Genomic DNA, 20,692 nt, shown 5'->3' with positions numbered 1-20,692 from the left:
ATTATAATAGGACAGATCATTTGATTTGGTTGAGTCAAATTGTTACTCTCTACTAATCCTATACTTAGATCCAACAAAAAACACATAAAGATCGATGGAGACATCATTGTCACGTCCCCATTAGCCACATGAAAGATGCGTATTGTGTATCAATCTTCTATCTATATATATGTGTGTTATGGTGTACACAAGGAGGCATTGTTATCATTCATCTCATTGTGTTATGGCTTCCTTCTCTAATGGTCTCCTTGGTACTATCGTCATGCTTTCTCTAATGGCGTGCACAGCACAAGCACAGTTGTCATCTACGTTCTACATGACGACATGCCCAAATTTACAAGCAATCGTGGCATCAATCATGACTCAAGTTGTGAGGCAGGAGCCTCGAATGGGTGCCTCCCTTGTTCGTCTCTTCTTCCATGATTGTTTCGTGAACGTATGTTATCTTTTCTTTCTCTTTCTCTTTTTAACTATCTCATAAACCATGAAGTAGAACTATATACACTTATAAAAAATGGAATGTTTAAAACCTTTTTCGATGAATTTATTAGGGTTACTTAACAAAAGCTAAGAGTTTTGTAGATATTTTTGTATCATATAACAAAATTTGTATCTCATATAGTCAAATAATAATATTATATTTCCTTTCCATCTTGTCTTTTTGAATTAGAACCGACAGGTCCAAATATGAACATTATATATTCCATAAGCATTTGTAAGTTTTTTTTAACTATAAAAGTAAAAAAAAAAAAACATAAATCCTTTGTAATACGAAAACAATGTCGGTAAAAAAAAAATTGTTTAATCGAAGCTAACACATAGCATTAATTAGGTCATTGATTGCTCGTCATTTTAAAGTATGTAACATTTTATGATATATTGTGCTAGTTATCTCTCTCTCTCTCACAAATTGTAACATTTTATGATATATTGTGCTAGTTATCTCTCTCTCTCTCTCTCTCTCTCTCAAATTGTAACATTTTCTGATATATTGTGCTATTTATCTCTCTCTCTCTCTCTCAAACTTTGTATGTACATTTCTGATATACTCTGAGAGTGAAACTAATACCCTAAAAGTTCCTTTTACTCAAATTGTAATTAATTAGGTGCAAAGTTTGCAATACTGTTTGGTACGATACCCATTAGTATCTTATTAGTTTGACAGTAAATTGAATGATATATCCAATATTGGACTTGTACCATTTGATACAAGATATGTAGCATAGAACAATACCGGTCTCATCTCCGTATAGGTATTTGGTATATCGATATGGATCGATATTTTAGACGGTACATGAAATTTGCTATTAGGTGTTTCATGTTTACATATCATATGCATACTTGCGGCTTCAAAATTTTATTATATTCTAAATTTATTCTTTCAGTAGAATTTCATATTTTCTAAAACACATAATTTTGGATTAGATTATTGATTAACAAAGTTAAACGATTGACACAAAGGAAAAATTAGCAGATAAAAAGTATATACAGAGGAAAAAAATCAAAAACAAAAAAATTTGGAGACAGTGAATCTCGACCTCGAGTCATGTTTATAGTACGTAAGGTTCAAGGAATGACGAAGACAAAAGTTTATTGATGAATACGATTTACATTTACATGACATGTCATGTCATGTCACGGTCACGATGGAGATTTCATTGGACCATTGATTAGCATGTCTCAACTGTATTTCTCAATTATATGAAATTTAGCTGATGCAGCTATCTAATCATCAACGTCAATTTATACGGTTCCATTAATTTTGTATCTTGTATAGCTATACGAGTTGTTGTAATTTACCCCCCAATAAAGCTTTCTAAGTGCCTTTTCTTTTTCGAAATGTTTATTTATTTATTTATTTATTTGTTATAAATGGTAAATGGTGAAGATGAGATTTGAATTTTTGAAGTATATTTTTGGGAACTTGTCCAATTTATCTACCTTAAATTATAAATGTATTTCAGTATGAATTATCAACTTTGGTTTTAGATGCAAAAGATGTGATAAGATTCAGAATTCTCAACCTAAAATAAATCAAGATATCATCGTCTCGGACTAATATTTTAGGTACAAAAAATTTATAGGTATAAATTTTAAACCCTCAACCCAAAGAAAAATCAGGTATATTACCATTATATTAATATTATAATATTAAAAAAATTTATAAGCTGAGATTTAGATGGTTACAAAGCTAATATCTTTTAGATGTAAAAAATAAATATAAAATAAAATTTTAAGATTAGATATATTATCATCGGATTAATATTTTAGAAAAAATTAAAAGAAAATTTCATTATAAGCATATATGACAGATCACATATGGACTTACTTATTAGACTATTTTATAAGTAAGTTTATAAGTGAATCTTATACGCTCTATCATCAAATTAATAATGTCGTATATATTAATTTATAACCAAAGATAAATTTGACCAGACTTCCTTCTTCCTCAGGGCTGTGATGCGTCCGTCCTCCTCGACGACACACCGACCATGATCGGCGAGAAGAACGCGGTGACCAACGCCAACTCCCTCCGCGGGTACGAAGTCATCGACGACATCAAGTCCCGCGTGGAGGCCGCCTGCAGCTCCACCGTCTCCTGCGCCGACATCCTCGCCCTCGCCTCCCGCGACGCCGTCACCCTGGTAATCACCCTGCACCTCCGCACCACCGCCATCTCCTACGTAGAACTCACTTGCTACGCGTGCAGCTTGGAGGGCCGTCATGGACGGTGCCGCTGGGCCGCCGGGACGCGAGGACCGCCAGCATCGCTGCCGCCAACGCCAGCCTCCCCCCGGTCTCTGATGGCCTCACCAACCTCGTCGCCAGGTTCGCCGCCAAGGGTCTCAGCCTACGCGACCTCACCGCGCTCTGCGGCGCGCACACCGTAGGCGCAGCCCGGTGCGCCAACTTCCGCCCCCACGTGTACAACGACTCCAACGTCGACCCGGGCTTCGCCACGCTCAGGAAGAGGACATGCCCGGCCGCGGGCGGCGACGACACTCTGGTTGGACTGGACGCCACGAGTCCCACCCGGTTCGACGTGAGCTACTACCGGGACTTGATGGCGCGGCGGGGGCTGCTTCACTCCGACCAGGAGCTCTTCAACGGCGGCCCGGCGGATGGGCTGGTGAGGTTGTACAGCACGAATGGCGAGGCCTTCAACAGGGACTTCGCGGCGGCCATGGTGAAGATGGGCAGCATCAGCCCGTTGATAGGGTCGGCCGGGGAGATAAGGTTGAACTGCCGGAGGGCCAACTGATGATGCCACAGTGCGATCTTATTATGTTGGGAGTCCAAACTCGAAGCTCTAATTAATGGTTTCTCAATAAATGTGGTTAAAGATATATGAGAAGTCAATGGTTTGGGATTTCTGATCAAATGTGTGTGTGGTGATTTAATGAAAGATTTATTCATGAAAATACTTACAACAATGTAATAATTATTTGCCAATTTCTTCCATGACTACTATTGGGCATTTACCAAAAGTTATATGTTCCCATATACTACACAAAAAAGTCATTTTGATACTTTACTAAGAGATTTAGAGAAAAAAGAATTAAACCTTATGCGGAAGCATATGCAATGAAACATCATGGCACTATCATATGGCTTTATTTGATGGTGTATACATGTGATCGACTTGCATGTTATTATATTTAATTTTAAATTAGTGTTTATTTATGTAGGCATGTGCAATCATATAATGCAAGTCATGTCAGCTCTATCTTGCGTTTCTTTTAGATGTATGGCAAATAGACATGTCTTTCCAATCAAGAACAATAATAATAATGTCAATCTTATACCCTAATTTTATTTTATTTTTTTAATCTTTTGTGAAGGTAAATTTTATTGAATGATACTTTAAACTCTCAATAATTGTGGGATTTTATTTTAGGATAAGGTCTGAGAAAGGTATGATTCTTGAAATCATTGAATCAATTTTAAGGTCACATTAAATATAATTGGAAGATAATTAGTCATCCCTAGGAAGCCGATATATCCTTTATTTAGAAACAATTAATTACATCTCTAGGCCTTGTGCCAAGCATGGTGTGGCCCAAGAGGGTCATGACATAGCCCGATCCATACACCAATTGATGAAACGAGTGTTTACTACATGATATTTGATTTCTCGTAAGTAGTATCGGAGCTCACTTTTCTAATTCATCACGATGATGTCTTGTGCTCCTATGGGGAGTTGTTCATATGCCATGAGAACCTTTGGGTTGTACATGTAATTAAAATTAGCTCTCCTCGAATCCTTTAATTTGGTTTTCGATTTTATAATGTAGATTATAAATTTTATTTTTATGCAAAGTAAGTGATAAAGATAGAGGTTAAATTATGAGACTTTTCCATCAACAACTAAGATGGTTACGATAATCTATCCTTTAGAGATTTTGAAATCATAGCTGACTTATTAAAAATAGATGTTTGACACAAGTGTTTTGTATACCATTGAATTTATTATAGAAAAAAAAATATTGAACCCGATTATTTGCAAATGCATATGCCGATATGAAATTTTTTTTATTGAAGTCTTTGCACAAGTTAATTGTCATGGTAGGATGAAGTTTTAAATCATCATCTTTTGATAAATAGGTCTTAGTAAATCAACTTCAGACCTTCAACCTTTAACGAGTAGATTAGGTACACCAAGAGATCAATATTTTTTATATATATGTTAAAATAAAAAAATACTCGCTTTTGATTTTTTTTATATTAAGTCAAGGAAATTGAATCATAATTCATTGAAATTTTCTTTCCTTATTGCGTCCTTATGTTTCATTTTTATATTAACTCTCTCCATCTCTCTCACCTATTGCTTACGACGACACCGTACCAACGGCAGCAAACCACCGACAACTACCATTCCTTCTTCTAATCCACACCTCATTTCATCTCTCTCCCTCACGCACGTCTGGCTATGGCGACAATAGCGTTGACTTATGATGACTTCTTTGTTTGAATCCATAATTGCGTATAGATCACGTTGTTGTGCTTTATATTCATCAAAGAAGACATGCAAATTTTATTTTTTTCGTTTGAGAATCATATGTATGTATGATTTTTGTTGTTTCAAGGTATAAGATTAATTAAAACGCTTTACTTTTAAACTTCTATCATTCCAATAAAACTGAGCCTAAAAATTGACCAATGGACTTTAAATTGAGACTAATTATTTAATATTAAAAATTACAATTGTGAAAGATAATGGAGAATAATGAGTAAAAATACTTATTTTATTTGATGATATTACCATTTTTCTTGTACAAGTAAACTATTACAAAGGCATCTTAAACCCTTTAAGTCCTCCGTAAACAAATATATACCCTAAGTTTGTGACGATAACAATGTGTATTATGATCTTAGTAACACTAAGAGGAGGGAGTAAATTAGTAATATAGTAAATTTAAATCGTCTCTAAAACTTAATTCAAAAATCTATATCGAAAATATAATCAATCAAATATTGAGTAGGAGTAAAGGTTACGAGTAAATGATAATAAGTAAGTAATCAAAAATAAAAGTTACAAGCAAAAAAAGGATTACAAACTAATTTATAGTAGTTTAGTCTTTCTGACCTACGTTTATTCCCGATTTCTCTTCTCTCGAGATCATTGACTTTCATTATCGATCTTCTTTCCAACATAGGAAAATTAACTCTCCTTATTACAATATTTCTCATTTTTACATATTTAAGGAAAACCTTCACGCTCACTTTTATAAGAGATCTCTCACCTCCTAGTAACTTGATATCATCATACCAAATGAGAAAACGTTTTTGGTTTATAGCTCTGAAGGATGATATTGCATTGATACAAATAGTGAAAATCGATCGACTAATTGATCACGAAATCTCAAAACTAAGATAAACTAATATTTCCTATTGATTAAATATCGATTAAGGAGGCTAAAAAATAAAAAAAATATTTCAGAGTTTACTAATGAAAATTGTATTTTAAAATTATTGCAAACTGCATAGAAGAAAATTAACGGCTAGAATGCATTTTGACATTTTAAAAAAAAAAATTCCTATCTGGTATCTCTTAAGTCAAAATTTCTTGAAATACTAATTCAACATATGAGTCTTCAGAGTTATATCCGATATGAAAAAATAATAGCATATATGTAGATAAAATGTTTGTATTATATTCACAAAAAGCCTTATTTACAGTAGTGTTACAGTCCTCACGGCATAAGTCAGTGAAGGTTTAGCATATTAGATTGGCTTCAGATTATATATTTATAATATCATATGGTATCAAAATAAGTTCAACTTTTGTAGGTGTTCATGTAACAATATTTTTTTGATCAAAGGTCAGGCATTGGATCATTATATCTAAGCCATAATTTAAGGTAGGTTGTTCTTTGTTTAGGTGTTCATTTAACTATTTGTATTTTATTCCACCTCGACGAACACATAAAGAAAAATTCAAATTATATAGATTCAAAAAAAAAATTTATCAGCAATCTGCACGATTAATAAAAATGATAGTGCAAGACTTGGATAAGCACAACCCTCTGCTTAGGTAAGTGGATATCTGTGTATATATTAGTATTATCATTATCATTATTATTATGGTGGCCAAAGGCTTTCTTCGTGCACACATTGGAGATGCCCCAAACCCACCGGTCAATGGATGGTGACGGTAACCTACGCACCACCAAAGAGGGGTGTGAACCAACGTCGCGTCCCACCTCGTTCCAATATCCAATATATAGATTAATATCATATTATATATATATATATATATATATATATATATATAAAAGTATTTATATAAAATAATATTAATTCAGAATTATTATGATATAAAAAAATAACAAAATTTATATAATTCATCTCGAATGAGCTTTAATCTCATAATTCATCTCCTAAACTATGATTCTTAGTTGCATCGATGAGAAGAAGTTATCACATTATAATTCATCTCGAAAATTTATTTGTAAACGGATCTCCTCAAATAAGTGAGCTCAGGAGAGATTTTTCATCTTAAAATTCGATTTTCAAACATAATAATTTTCAAAAGTTATATCAAGTTGAATTATCTCCATTATCGGTAATACCTACATTAAATAAATTATTATTATTTAAAAAATATTAAAAAATTATAAATGAAGATCAACATGCGAACAAAATATAAAAAAAATATAAATTAAGAACATATTTAAAACACCTGCGCCTCCAACTCCCCAGTGAAAGGTGACGAGCTCACATCAGGTTCGGTGAGCAGCAACCGCCACGGTTGGAGCGCCAATTCCTTACCCTCCCCTCGCTTCCACCGCACGCCTTCTTTCTCTCTCTCTCTCTCCCCGTCGCGGCACTCTTTCTCTTTTTCTACTCAACCATCATTGTCACCCGTCACTTCCCTCCCTCCCTCCCTCTCTTTTGACCTATTAAACCCAACCACAAGTACTGGTAAGAATCCAAAACAAAATAGCATCGCTACATTTCCTCTACCCTTTCTTCCAAGACTTCATTTGCACCAACTGGCGAAATACATCACACTGGTCTCCGTCGCAGTGGGTAGGTCGGTTTCCGCGATGGGCGAAGGCATAAAAGGAGTCAATGGGCGAGTTGGGTCGGACCCGTCCCCGGTTGTCGCAGATGGGGAAGGAGGGTTACGTGATCCCCAAGCCGGCCCCGATGAAGAAGGCCTTCCCCGGTAGGTACTACGGGGTGAAGGGCGAACTCCTCGGCCTCGGAGCCGCCAAGGTCGCCGCGTGCGGCAAGCGGCAGGCTCTGTTCTGCAATCACCTGAGGATGGCTCTGTTTGTGATCGGGTTGATGGGGTCATTCTTCGTGCTTGATTCTTTGATGCTCGTGGTCATTCATCACTTCAACTTCCGCCGTGGCTCCGCCCCTAGGAAGTCGAGTGGACTGCAGGTATGTGCTAGCCTTGTACCTGGGCCATCTTCAATCTCTAAAAAGGTGACCTTTTGGTGCAGATTGTCGTTTTCATTTTAATCACCATTAGCCATTTGATCTTAACGTTGTTATGTCTCACCGAAGATGGAAGCTTTAATATGCCTTTTTCTCTACAGTTCTGATTCGATTTCTTCCACTTCATGATTTCTCCAAACAGAGTCATGCACATAACATATATGGATCTTGGCATGTTCCGCACTTTGTTCTTGTGGTTGTTTAAATCTTTGACGTCTTACCTGATACAGTAATTCATCATTTTTCCCTAAAATAGTGCGTCGATTCGTTTGCTTGCACTGAAAAAAGAACCTATAGAAAATAGTGAATTCTATAGAGCTTCTTGGAATACAAGCTGCGCATGTTGCTCGACATGAGGATGGTCTCTTGGTCATTGTGCTTTCTGGTCTGGTTTGCGATGAACATGACATCGAGCCAGTTAGAGTATATGTGTTCTTAACTTTGTTTTGGAAATTCCTATGCTACGTATTGAGATTAAAATGAGTCCATTTTGTCTGTGGCCTTGTGCAGTAGGTAGAAATTTCTCTTTTATAGATTGGAAATCAAACTCGGTGTCCCTTTTCTGCAGAATGAGTAGTAGATGTAGAATGAAACAAGACTAAACCATGAAGGAGCATTACAAGCAGAGGAAAACAATTGTAATAAAGGTTTCTGGGTGCAAAAGCAGACACCTATAAGCAACCTTTGTTGTTACGGTTGCTAATATAGTCATAGAAACCTGTAAGCAGGCCTTTAGATTATAGAATAGATTTTGCCTTGATTAGCTTGACATAAGCTTTCTGAGCTCGACATTTCATAAGTGGAAAACAGTGAAAATAGACTGGATTTGAATATTTACTTTCTACACTAAAATTAGTTGCTCAACTGCTGATGGTAGATATTTGAGAAATTTGTGTACTAGGTTAGAATTAGAAGAAATGTATCTGCAATCATGTTATCCATTTTTGGCATGTTTGTGATTATTTTTTCTTGTAATTGGATGTTTGTTTATTTATTTGTCTTTTGGTACATAATTGAAATTATTTTATTCTAGATTAGAACTGAAATAGTGACTATACATATTACATATCTTCTATGTATTCCTCATGAAAGCTTATAGAGAGACACAACAGTTAACTAAAAAGAATTACTAGCATTTCAGAGAACTAGTTATTAAAGTTTTTATTTGCTTTTTCACTTTGTCTCGTGAACAAATTGCACAAGTAGACCCTGGGGCTCAAGAGTCTCTCTGTTTCTTTGAGTATCTAATTAAAGTTTCTTTAAATAATCTAGCCATTGCAGTCTCAGAATTCCCTTCTCTATTGACCGAACTGAGAAATCCTCATTTTCTCTCCATCCTGGATGATGCTATTGGAAGATCTCGTGGAGAAAGGGGAGCTCATTAGAAGAGAATTTTATATCTGAGTTGGGGAGTTGATGTAAGGGGACGGAAGGTGCATATGAGTCAAAATCTTCTTGTGTTACTTAATCTTGAAATGAATTGGTGTTTTTGCTATTAGATCTCAAGCCTTTACATTGGATGGTCAGAAGTATATTGCTTAAAAAGAATGCTTTGTTCATTCTTGGCCCATTTTAGTGTTCCCCTTCATGATCTACTATTTCAGGCTTGGAAATGATTACTGGGTTGGAATTTGGAGATGATGAGCTAAACTGAACTCTACTTTTGAGTAATAAGAACTCTCGTTATCCATGGGAAGGAAAATGCTTGCTTGGGTAAGTTGGAATTGTTAACAGAGTTACTCTGAATGTCCTAAGATTGCAGAGAATAAAGCATCGATGCAAGGTGGTAGTGGGAATAGGACAGAACCTTTGCATGGATTTTTTTTGTAGGTTCCTTAACGATGGAGGTTTAAAAGCTGCTAATGGTAAGAACCTTAACTAGTTGCAGTGTGTATCTTATAAACAAAGGGAACCTAAGAATTGCACTTTTATCAAGGACGAGGATGTGTACCTTTTAAAGTCATACTTAGAATCTGTGGAGTACTTATTAATTAATTGTTTCATTTTTAAGAGACATTTTAAGCCATTAAAGTGGGGGGCAAGACTTAAAAATTATTCTACAAGTTCTCTCTAATATGTAACAAGAGGAAACAAGTTCAATATGCAAAACAGAAGAAATGTTAGGACAACACCATTTTAGCTTTGTGATGATGCATTTGGAAGAAAAGAAGTTAGAAATTATCTGGGAAAAAGAGAAAGCCTAAGCACTGTAAAGATTTAATTTTTTGGCTTTGGAAAGCTAGGCATTATTACTAGCTGAAAATGGAGATCAACAGTTTATATTTTTATTGTTTGTTTTATTTTTCACAACTCATTTATATCACTGCCTCCTCTCCATACCCCTCTCTATTCTTTTTTCAAATATTCATTTCCTAACCATCTTCAATATATTCCATTTTATTTTTCTCTTTCTCATTAATAAATTTATCTTTCTTAAAATTTTTGGCCTCATCCAGTTCTTTTGCTCTTAGAAAGTAGTTAATAAGAAACTCTATACTAGAGCATTTGCTCAGAATTCATACAAGTAGTACACATTTGGAAACTACATATGTTTGACTAAAATGAAAGCTGATGTTTGTGGGATTACTAATGCTTTATGTTATGCATATTATTGAAGGATGTTCAGAGTCATATTAGTAGTGAAAGGACTGAAAAGATTATGCACGGACGACTTGTGGCTTTGGGTTCTGCTGCTGTTACAAAGGTTTGGTTCACCTTTGAATTTGCTAGTACTGAACACATTTCTGTCTTTTTTTGTTATTTTTTCTACTCACCTCATCTCCAAGTAGTAAATTTCATCTGATGTGAGCTTTCTGTGGATAGAATGAGGCACTACTTGGTTCATTTGAAATATTGAAGGAACCATATAGTCAAACATCCACATGGAGACCTTGTGCTGATAAACTAAATCAGGTTCCCCAAGGTAATATTTCATTTGTCATGGTAATTGGAAGAGATCTTTAATCAGCCATCCAAGCATGGTATCGATCTTGGATTTGAAATATCTTTGTTTCATTTGTGTTCTGATGTGCTGTAAGTCTTTGTGTGTGTGTGTAAGAGAGTGAGAGGGCATACAAGGAGTCTTCAACATGTTCATGTACATAAAGCAGATGTCTGTCTGGTGGATGACATGTTACATTTAGGCAGAGCTGTTGCATCTTATAGTAACCAGTTATGATGGCATAATGTCTGTCTGGTGGATGACATGTTACATTTAGGCAGAGCTGTTACATCATACAGTAACCAGTTATGATGGCATACTAATGGGCAATCCATTTTGCATTCTTCGTCTACGCAAAATAGTTGGCTTAAATTGTTGGGAGGGTTTCAAGCTGGAAATTCCAAGAGGGTGTATATCTAAAGTACATTATTCATATAAACTCTGTTGAAGTGATTATTGAGCAAACATACTGAATGAAATAATAGGCATGCAGTATGAGCTTTAATATGGTTCAGATGAACTAAGGTTGACTATATTCTCAAGGAATATTTCAGACAAAAATCTTTTAGAATGATAATAAATCTTGTATATATCCTATGTGCATGATCTTAACCAACCAATACTCCAAAGGTTAATATAAATAGTGGCAAGAGAAAATGGCTAGAGATTATCAGCATGCATTTTTGTTAGTTCTTTATGTCTCATGTGCTTTATAATTGTTGCAGGGCATACCAGGAAACGAACTGGGTTTATATTGGTGAGTGCAAATGGTGGTCTGAACCAGCAACGAGTTGCTGTAAGGCTCTGAACTAAACACTTGCAATTGATGAGTAAAGTTAGGAAGATCATTCTTCTGTTTGACTTCTATTTGGCATTAATAATGCCTACTTGGTGGTATTAATGACTAGTCATCATAGTGAAGGAAATTTTTTAGTATTAATAGTGCTAATGGTTTTAAATTACTTTGCACTCTTGAGCTGAAACAGAGAACTGGCACATTGTACATCAATTTAGAACATTTGTTGCTGACAATCATGTACTTCATCTTTACTGTCTTAAAGACTAAATTAAATATTGAATCTACATAATGAGCATAGTTTTTACCAAGGTTCTAAATTTCGAATGATACCGCTCATACCGGGTGGTACGTATCGGCCCACCAACAGAATGGTATGCGGACTGCCGGCTATCGGGCGGAACACTTGATATAATCCCGTATTGGGCGGTGCCGGTCAAAATTTCGATCGTTACCACCCGAAACGATCGATTTTGACCATGACCACCCATTACCGAGCGATATCAGCTTGGCTGCAACGAGGGAAGAAGCGTCGAGGGAGAAGGAAGAAGAAAGAGAGAGCATTCGAAGAAGAGGGAGAATCAGGAGAACCTCGACGCGTCTCGATCCGATGCTGCCCTCCCTCGACAATCTCGATCCAGGAGGTAACGGTTAGGCAGTAGTTAGAGCAGCGGAAGAGGTGGTCTCCTTAGTCGTTTCGTCTGCGATTCTGCGGCTTCTTCTTCGCCGAACGCCGCAGATGAGGAGATGAAGTAGACCATGCTCTTTTATTCATTTTTAGATTATATATATATATATATATATATATATGTATATGTATATATACCGTTCGGTATGACCTGACAAGTTTTCTACCTGCCAATTAGTTGTGTTGAATTCCAAAAGTTGACTTGACTAGAAATTTGGCATCTGCTTTATTGGGATGTACGTAACATCGAGAAATGGTCATAATAATTTATCAAATCCTCAATTGTGTTCTCAATTCCAAGTTGTTCTTCATATTCTACATCATATCTTTGTGGAAAAATCTAATAAAATTTCTTGTATTAGTTTTTTGTTTTTCTTCATATATGCTTCTTATATAACACTTTTTGTGATGTTTTTGGAGGAATAAGCAAGAATTAGAGGAATGCATACTTCAGCTAACTTATACTTCAATGAACTATGGAGAAAATTTTTTGAGGTTTGAAACTGGGGATGTTCTACCAGAAGCCATAAATATGAAACTGTCCATAAAATTTTCACTTCGTTTGTCCTCAGTGATCATTTCCAAAGTGGTGAATTTTGAAAACCATCATCACATGGTCTTCAATGACCTGGAAGCAAGATATTAAGTGCTTGCTAAATTAATAGTAGTCTTTATTTAATTTAATATGCACTAACTCTAAGAACTCATGGATGTTTTTGTTAAATACAATCACCAAAACTGTAAACTATTATGATGTATCTACTATCTACATATTTTACACTATCTTGACCTTCAATAATACTATCATTGTGCTGATTTGAGTGTGTTCTTATCATCTTATGTTTAACTTTTATTCACAGGTTTGTAATGCTGTTGCTGTTGCTGCTCTACTTAATGCCAGTCTAGTTATTCCAAAATTTCTTTACAGCAGCGTTTGGAAAGATACAAGGTCTTTTTTTTACAACTTATTTATGTCTTGAGAAATAGTAAACTTTGTTTTTGCACTTTTTGTTCTTGATATTGATGCTCTTGTCAAATGTTAAGTAATTCTTTGATTCTTTCTACTGAGGTAGTAATACGAAGAGGAATTTGAGTCTAGAAAAGAAAGAACAAGCCAAAATACATCCATAATCTTTTCTTTCTTGTGTTTTGTGTCAATAATCTTTTCTAAAGAACTCCAGTCACTACTATCAGCATAATAATTGATTTCAAGTTTCAAAATTAAATGAACAGTATTAATTCAGGTTGATATGCTCTTCTCCAGATTCATTATAATGAGATTCCTGGTGATCATGCCAGTATATTTCACTTCCACTAAATATTCATAATTGCTTCCAGATTTTTGGCTCTAGAGGTGCATTCATCTACTTACAGTCTTGCACAAATCTAGGGCATGTTAGAATCAAGAATATAAGTTCTAGGCAGCAAACCATATAAGAGTAGTAGCTAGATATCCTGTTTCTACTGATTAAAAAAAAGAGCAAATGCAGCGCACGTGACTTCCGCTGATGTGGGGTCTGGGGACGGTCTGTTTTGGCAGCATTTCCTCTATATTTAAATATAAAGACCATCTCTGTGATATCCTGCTTCTAATTATGGGGAATATTTTATTGCTGTGTTTGCAAGGAATCTCTAATTTTGTTGCTTCCGACAGTAAATATCAAACTTTCATGAAATGTTGTGTACTTAATAAACTTACAATATATTTTGCAGCCAGTTCGGTGATATTTATCAAGAGGATTTTTTCATAAATTATTTGAAGAATGATGTGGATATAGTAAAAGAATTGCCTTCCCACCTTCAATCACTTGATATTGAAGCAATTGGAAGCCTAGTATGTTTCCTTCCTTGCTTGATACAATATGTGTGCATTTAATTTTAGTATTTATGGCCTTTTTTCCATGTTCCAGATTACTGATAATGATATCAGGAAAGAATCTACGCCGGATTATTTTCTAAAAGTTATACTTCCTCTTCTAAGAAGAAACAGTGTTGTTCATTTCCTTGGATTTGGAAATCGACTTGCCTTTGATCCATTACCTTTAGATCTTCAGGTATTTAGAACTTCAAATATCCCAGAAAAATATTTTATATATTTTTTTGTTCCACATGGTCTGTAATTTATGAATTTTGAAAATTTGTAGTAGCCATTTTGTGTCTGGGAATACTTCGTTTAGCATGATAAATCTTTGATTTTGCATTTTATGCTCACTAACCTCTAAGAAAGCAAGATTTTGGAAAGCACCTCTCTGATGTGTGTATAATGGAATATTACATTTCCTTCTGAATGTGTGTTTTGGTTCTTCCAAGGGGCTTTAATTATCACTTTATTTTAGTTTTAACCTTCTGAATTACCTCAAAAAGTCTTTGAAGGAACAATAGTGCATGTTCTCTTAGAATCAATAAAATAATCGTGTGGAGGCTTGAATATCAGAACTAAAGGAAAACTTATTTTTTTTGTTTCGAATAGAGGAAACATTCTGTTTTGCAAATGACACAATTCCTTTTCTGTCCATTACATACTTTCCCCTTAAAATTAAATCCAAATTTAAAGTTAAAATTTGCCTTAGACCTTTCTTATGCAGGCCCAAATGAGAACATATTCTTCGTTTCCTTCATTTCCATCTCAAAATGTGCTTGTTTCTTGTTATCATGATCAAGGACCTTAGCAAAATCTTACTGAATTCATTTTATCATGTTAGTTATTGTAAAAGACCATAATATGTTTTTTTTCGTTATATAAATTTTCTTCTGACTATAGCTTCTTAAGTCATAATTTGTGGTATTGGTCATTTCTGGTGTGTTAGAACAGTCATATTATCCAAGGCCAGTTTAATTCAATAGGAAATGGCTAAAATTAATCGAACTTGATTATAATTGGCTAATTTTGACTAATTTTAGTTGATTTTACAATATGGAAAGAAGAAGGAAGAGAAGAGTAGGAAGGAAAGGAAATAATGGAAGTGTATAAGAGGAGGGAAAGAAAGAGAGCTTCTTTCTTAAAGAGATAGGGATGCCAGCATAGAGAATGATGGTTTTATTATATCACAATTTGTCTAATAAGTTTTCTCTTACCAGACACTTGTCATAATATTAGATGCCAGCATAGAGTGGGGCTTTCTCATTATCCTCGAAGCTACTTTTTGAAAAAAATTTTGGACCTCATATATGATATATAACAATTTTGTACTACAGTTATATCTTTGCTTGATGTGATTATAATAGTTAAATTAAATAATATAACATTTGTTTGATGAATTATTTTCTGTTATTTTTATTGATATAATTGTACAAATTTTTTTATTTTACATTAGTATTTTGTTTTTTATAAAAGATGGATATTTTATGGGAAACAAAAGATAAATGAATCTTTTAACATAATTTTTTTTTCATTTTTTTTTGTGTTTTTTCTAGTTTTTGTTATATTTATACTTTTTAATATGTTGATTATTAAATAATTTTCTCAATTGATTCCTATCCTAAAAATGCAATCTGAACATTCCTACTGATCTTAATGTACTGTACCTTATCTGATCCTGGTCTTAATACAGGTCATGCGATCAATGCTTAGATAAAATCTTTTGTAGTTAGCTGATTGAGCATTAGATGAACAAAAACTGTACTTTTATTTAATATTTGGATAGTCTGATTTATATAGGTTGAGCTGATTGCATTCCAAAGATTAACAATTTCATTTACTTCAAATGGTGAATGAAAAGCTAGTTACACATTCAACCAATTTGCACAGTTTCTCATTCTATCTCAATTTGAGGGTGCTGATCGCATGAGCCCGGATGTTCTAGTCTTTGGTATTTGTGCTTTTGCATTACAAATGTTGATATAATAAACTGTTACATTTTCAGGTGGTTTTGATGTTTTGTTACCTCCATGAATAGATGGTGGTTCAATCCTTTCTAGTCAATTATAGCAATATCAATCAACCGGGGTTGACTGGATCAGAATGTATGAGCAGCTATGCACAAATGTTATAATCATATGGCATACCAGCCTATAATAGAAATTTAACATATGGCTAGACAAATTTTTGACTTGTGCTAATCATCACTAGAGCACATTGATATGCCTCCATTCATGGACTTAGTGGTCAGATACTTTGATAGTCTATTGGACTGGTATAGTGCAAATGCACCAGCCTTTTTGCCTCACATGTCATGATATGACACTCCCTATCTTTAGTAACAAACTAGTGCAAATTAAATTTGAGATTTCCAAGCTAATATTTATATTGCAATACAAAAATGCAGCACTATTTGTTTATTTAAATGACCATAAAACATGACAATTATGACTTTGTCATTAAGATTAAATTGCTTGATGAAGGAAAAGCAGCTTAATGAACATGAATACAGAATTTGAGGCAGTTGCTTATCCCTGCATGTAAGGGGTTTTTTGCAATACTTGGACCCACGATACCCAAGCCACAAACAAGCCACCTTAACTTGGTGCCAATGCACAAAGACATTCTTAAACTTTTTGAGTTTCTACATGTTCTTCCTATATTTTTTCATGTGTCATAGTTGGATGTAATTTGTTCATGGCTTATTATACTTCTCTTGTAGTATACTTGCAGCACCCTTTTCTTTGCTTATCTCCTGTGAAAAAGAAAATACAAGCATTGCATTCTACTAAATGGAATCTTTGAGTACACAATTTTATTCTGCTGCTTGTCCTTACAGAGTTTAAGATGCAAATGCAATTTCCACGCATTAAAGTTCGTGCCCAGAATTCAAGAGATTGGTTCTTTACTTGTCAGAAGAATTCGACAATATAATACAAGTTTGAACATTCTGGATAGACGTTTGCTTGGGAAGTATATGCTTGACACTCCAATAAAGAGAAATAACACTTCTAGAGGACCTGTCAGATATCTTGCTTTGCATATGAGGTTTGAAATGGATATGGTGGCATATTCTCTATGTGATTTTGATGGTGGAGAAAAAGAGAGGAAGGAACTGCAAGCATATAGGGAGATCCACTTTCCTACACTTACCATGATCATTAAAACCAATAAGTGAGTTGTATGTGGTATACTTGGTTTTCCATATAGGCTAAAAGTGATCAGTTTTACCTTGTTATTTGCTCCTAATTTTTCTTCTGCCATTGTTCTGTTGCAGTTCCCTTTCTCCAGAAGAGTTGAGAAGTTTGGGAAGATGCCCACTGACTCCAGAAGAAGCAGCACTGATGCTTTCTGCACTTGGTTATAATCATGAGACTTATATTTATCTTGCTGGTTCTCAGATCTATGGAGGTCAGTCTAGAATGCTTCCGTTTACGAGGCTCTATCCAAATGTAATTACAAAAGAAGATATTCTCACACCTGTGGAACTTGCTCCTTTCAGGAATTATTCTTCTCAGGTAAAGTTCAGCTGAATGCATAATTTATTACTAATTTACTGGTGCTAGTTTAGATAACAAGTGTTTCTTTTGCCGACTTTTGCAGTCCTCTAAACAAACCTCACTTCATTTACTTGTCATTCATAATTTTACACTAGGAGATAACATGCAAATCTAAAAAGATGTCATCACAATTACCAATGCATCGAACTTTTGTATACTTGTTTAGTAGAATTTTGACAAAATTATAGAACTTTATGATGAGCTTTTAATATAAATTCCTCAGTTGATTCATGAACCTAGGATACCCGACTCGACGTTCTTTGCAAATATCAAATCTTTGTCTCAGCTTAACTCCATTTGATTCAACAATATCGACTTGTTCTTGTGCAACATTGTCTCATGCACCATTTACTAGAAATAAGAACTTCTATATTCGCTTATCTTCTTGTCAATCCTAAAGTCCTATTCCGGTGAGCTGACCAGAAATTTGTGCAATATGTGATTATATATGACCTAGAGGGCAGACCTTGGTACAACAGTGACCTGGGTGATCATGGTTCATACATACATTGACTATTTCTAGAGATTCATCCTGTGATTTTATGTGACTTCATGCCTGACAATCTGATGTGAGCTACTTGATCCAGATGTTATATATGTTAAATGTAACTTTTTTAGCCTCTTAGGTTTTAGTGGTGAATCAAACAGATCAAAGAAATTGTTATTTCTAGAATCAGAGTTTATGAAGATAAAGAGAGATAGGGCTGGAATCCACCAGTATTCTAAGATAACGTATACTCATTGATCTAATTGAAGTTTTTACGAGGTGATCATCAATTCTTAGTCTCCCTATAGGAACGTCAGATAATAATACATGATTCAACGATAATATGTATACGATTCAATTTGGTGACTCTTTCCAAGATGAGGACAGGTGCCATGATCCTACGATTCAAACTGGGCTGTGGATTGATCAATAGAGAAAACACTGATTTGTCTGTCATTGAATGATAAAGGGCATCTTTGGATTAAAGAGTACAATTTTCTCTTTCCTTCGTATTTCTTCCTGAAAAATACTTCTGTCCCTTAACCCGAAACACTATTATTCCCTTAGGAATAAAAGAAGATATTTGTACCATTGCATGGTCCTGTGTCTAGTGGTCCATGTTGTGGAGACACTTCGAAGTCAATTTGCTTAAGTGAACCTGAAGCTTAAGGCTATCATTTCAACAACTTCCTTTGTCAAAGATGCAAGATTGAATGAGATATCCAGATACTAACTTAAATATGTCACTGGAAGTTGAGGATCTCTCGTTTTCATCTGACTGTACTATGTCAATTTGTGCTGCATTAAGCTTGATGGTTAGATGATTAATAGGGTACCGGTGGTATAATAATTATGGTTGACAACCATTGGCAGTTCCAAACATCTTTACATGTTTTGAACAAGGACAACAGAGTTACATTCATGTTCTTTTCTCTGTCCAAGCAACCTTCAATGCTGTATTCCTTTTTATATTTTCATTTTATAATGTAGCATTTAGTAAAATGTGTATTTTTTGGAGGATATGATTCTAATCAAGGTTAACTTCATGTTAAACTAAAAGCTGATTGTTAAACAGTTAGCACTGCTACATTTCATAACATCTCCAGCTGCTGATGTGTTTATCAGTGACAGATTCTGGGAGCCAGCTTTCATTTCTCGGTGATTTGTAAAAGTATATACCTTTGTAAAGTTATATACCATGGCAGGGCATCATGCCCCAACAATATGGCCAAACAACAATAAGTGGCTAATGAACTGATTAAACTTTGGCCATTAGAGCTTGCAATATTATTAACACCAACAATAGAAAGCTTATAGACCTAATTTTGAAAAATTAACTTGAGACATCTCTTTAGGATGATGAATTCCATCTTCCACTAATAAGGAACTAATATCATAGCAAATGCAAAGGCCTGAAAAAAGATGTGCAAATACTTCCATTTCAATTTGTCACACAAGTTGAGAACCTTTAGATTTCATCAGCCATATCTCAATTTCTGCTATGATATGCACGATGCTTGGACCCATCATATCATATGGGTGATATATGTATATCAAGTAAACATACAGATGGAAACAACGATGAGTCAAGTTCATATCTATTTTTTCTGTTCACAGTTGTCAAATGTTGGATCTTTGTTTCAATTTCTCTGTTTTCTAATTCAGCCTTCTTTAAGCTGTATATAATAATTTTTCTGGTAAAATACTAAAACCTTATTGTTAACACAGTTAGCAGCACTAGATTTCATAGCATGTGCAACAGCTGATGTGTTTGCAATGACTGATTCGGGAAGCCAGCTCTCATCGCTGGTCAATGGTTATCGTATATACCATGGTAGAGGTCACGCCCCTACAATACGACCAAACAAGAAACGGTTTGCTCGGATCTTGTCTGAGAACAGGACTATACAATGGGTCGACTTCGAAGAAAGAGTGAGGAAGATGATTCAAGAGAACCAGAGAGTGATCGCACGACGCAGAGGTAGGAGTATCTACAGGTTGCCAATGACCCCAGGGTGCATGTGCAAACCTCTCTGAGAACAGGATCATAAATTTTGTGAATGTTCTTGATTCCATACTAACACACAACTAACACATTGATTGCTAAACTGATGAATAAGATCTCGATGTTGAATCAATATAGAAATTTATTCCACTTTTTTCCTCAAATGTATATGCATTTATTGACGATATAGATTCATCATGTATATGGATGAGAATTCTTTGTTCAGGTTGCTGTAATACATGAAAATGTTCCATGTTGATGAAACATAGTAATGATGCATATGCTGTCAACTATGAAAATGACACTGCCAAGCAAAGTTGTCCGGTTGATTGTTGTCCCACTTCCTCTTTCTCCTGCCACAAAATATATGCATACAGAGAGAAAATTACATGTGAAATTGGGTGGAT

General features: G+C 34.9%; 2 protein-coding genes across 3 annotated transcripts; both read left to right on the top strand.

The window, feature by feature from the left end:
* The first annotated feature begins 194 nt into the window (after positions 1-194).
* On the top strand, positions 195-3,468 carry LOC135614037 (peroxidase P7-like). The gene is made up of 3 exons (XM_065111030.1): positions 195-436; positions 2,454-2,645; positions 2,711-3,468. The coding sequence occupies exons 1-3, from the start codon at positions 224-226 to the stop codon at positions 3,260-3,262; spliced, it is 957 nt and encodes a 318-aa protein (XP_064967102.1). The 5' UTR covers positions 195-223; the 3' UTR covers positions 3,263-3,468.
* Positions 3,469-7,467: 3,999 nt separating this feature from the next.
* LOC135614035 (O-fucosyltransferase 8-like) lies at positions 7,468-20,614 on the top strand. Of its 2 annotated transcripts, none has more exons than XM_065111028.1 (10): positions 7,468-7,893; positions 10,577-10,654; positions 10,774-10,873; positions 11,617-11,687; positions 13,236-13,324; positions 14,089-14,209; positions 14,286-14,429; positions 17,073-17,407; positions 17,511-17,751; positions 20,009-20,614. In XM_065111028.1, the coding sequence occupies exons 1-10, from the start codon at positions 7,576-7,578 to the stop codon at positions 20,315-20,317; spliced, it is 1,806 nt and encodes a 601-aa protein (XP_064967100.1). In that variant the 5' UTR covers positions 7,468-7,575; the 3' UTR covers positions 20,318-20,614. The 2 variants fall into 2 exon arrangements, with proteins under 2 accessions (XP_064967100.1, XP_064967099.1); XM_065111027.1 differs by having other exon boundaries at positions 7,469-7,893; positions 10,568-10,654.
* Positions 20,615-20,692: the final 78 nt, after the last annotated feature.

This window comes from Musa acuminata, chromosome BXJ2-6, assembly GCF_036884655.1.
Source record: "Musa acuminata AAA Group cultivar baxijiao chromosome BXJ2-6, Cavendish_Baxijiao_AAA, whole genome shotgun sequence".
NCBI lineage: Eukaryota > Viridiplantae > Streptophyta > Magnoliopsida > Zingiberales > Musaceae > Musa > Musa acuminata.
This window is presented reverse-complemented; position numbering and strand designations above follow the sequence as displayed.

What these genes read in the sequence shown, in the direction of transcription:
- LOC135614037 (XM_065111030.1), top strand. Translation starts at nt 224, where the DNA reads ATGGCTTCCTTCTCTAATGGTCTCCTTGGTACTATCGTCATGCTTTCT. An exon ending in TCCATGATTGTTTCGTGAAC is followed by an intron (nt 437 to 2,453) that starts GTATGTTATCTT and finishes CTTCTTCCTCAG; the next exon opens with GGCTGTGATGCGTCCGTCCT. An exon ending in CCCGCGACGCCGTCACCCTG is followed by an intron (nt 2,646 to 2,710) that starts GTAATCACCCTG and finishes CTACGCGTGCAG; the next exon opens with CTTGGAGGGCCGTCATGGAC.
- LOC135614035 (XM_065111027.1), top strand. Translation starts at nt 7,576, where the DNA reads ATGGGCGAGTTGGGTCGGACCCGTCCCCGGTTGTCGCAGATGGGGAAG. An exon ending in TGAACCAGCAACGAGTTGCT is followed by an intron (nt 11,688 to 13,235) that starts GTAAGGCTCTGA and finishes TTTTATTCACAG; the next exon opens with GTTTGTAATGCTGTTGCTGT. An exon ending in TCAGGAATTATTCTTCTCAG is followed by an intron (nt 17,752 to 20,008) that starts GTAAAGTTCAGC and finishes TTGTTAACACAG; the next exon opens with TTAGCAGCACTAGATTTCAT.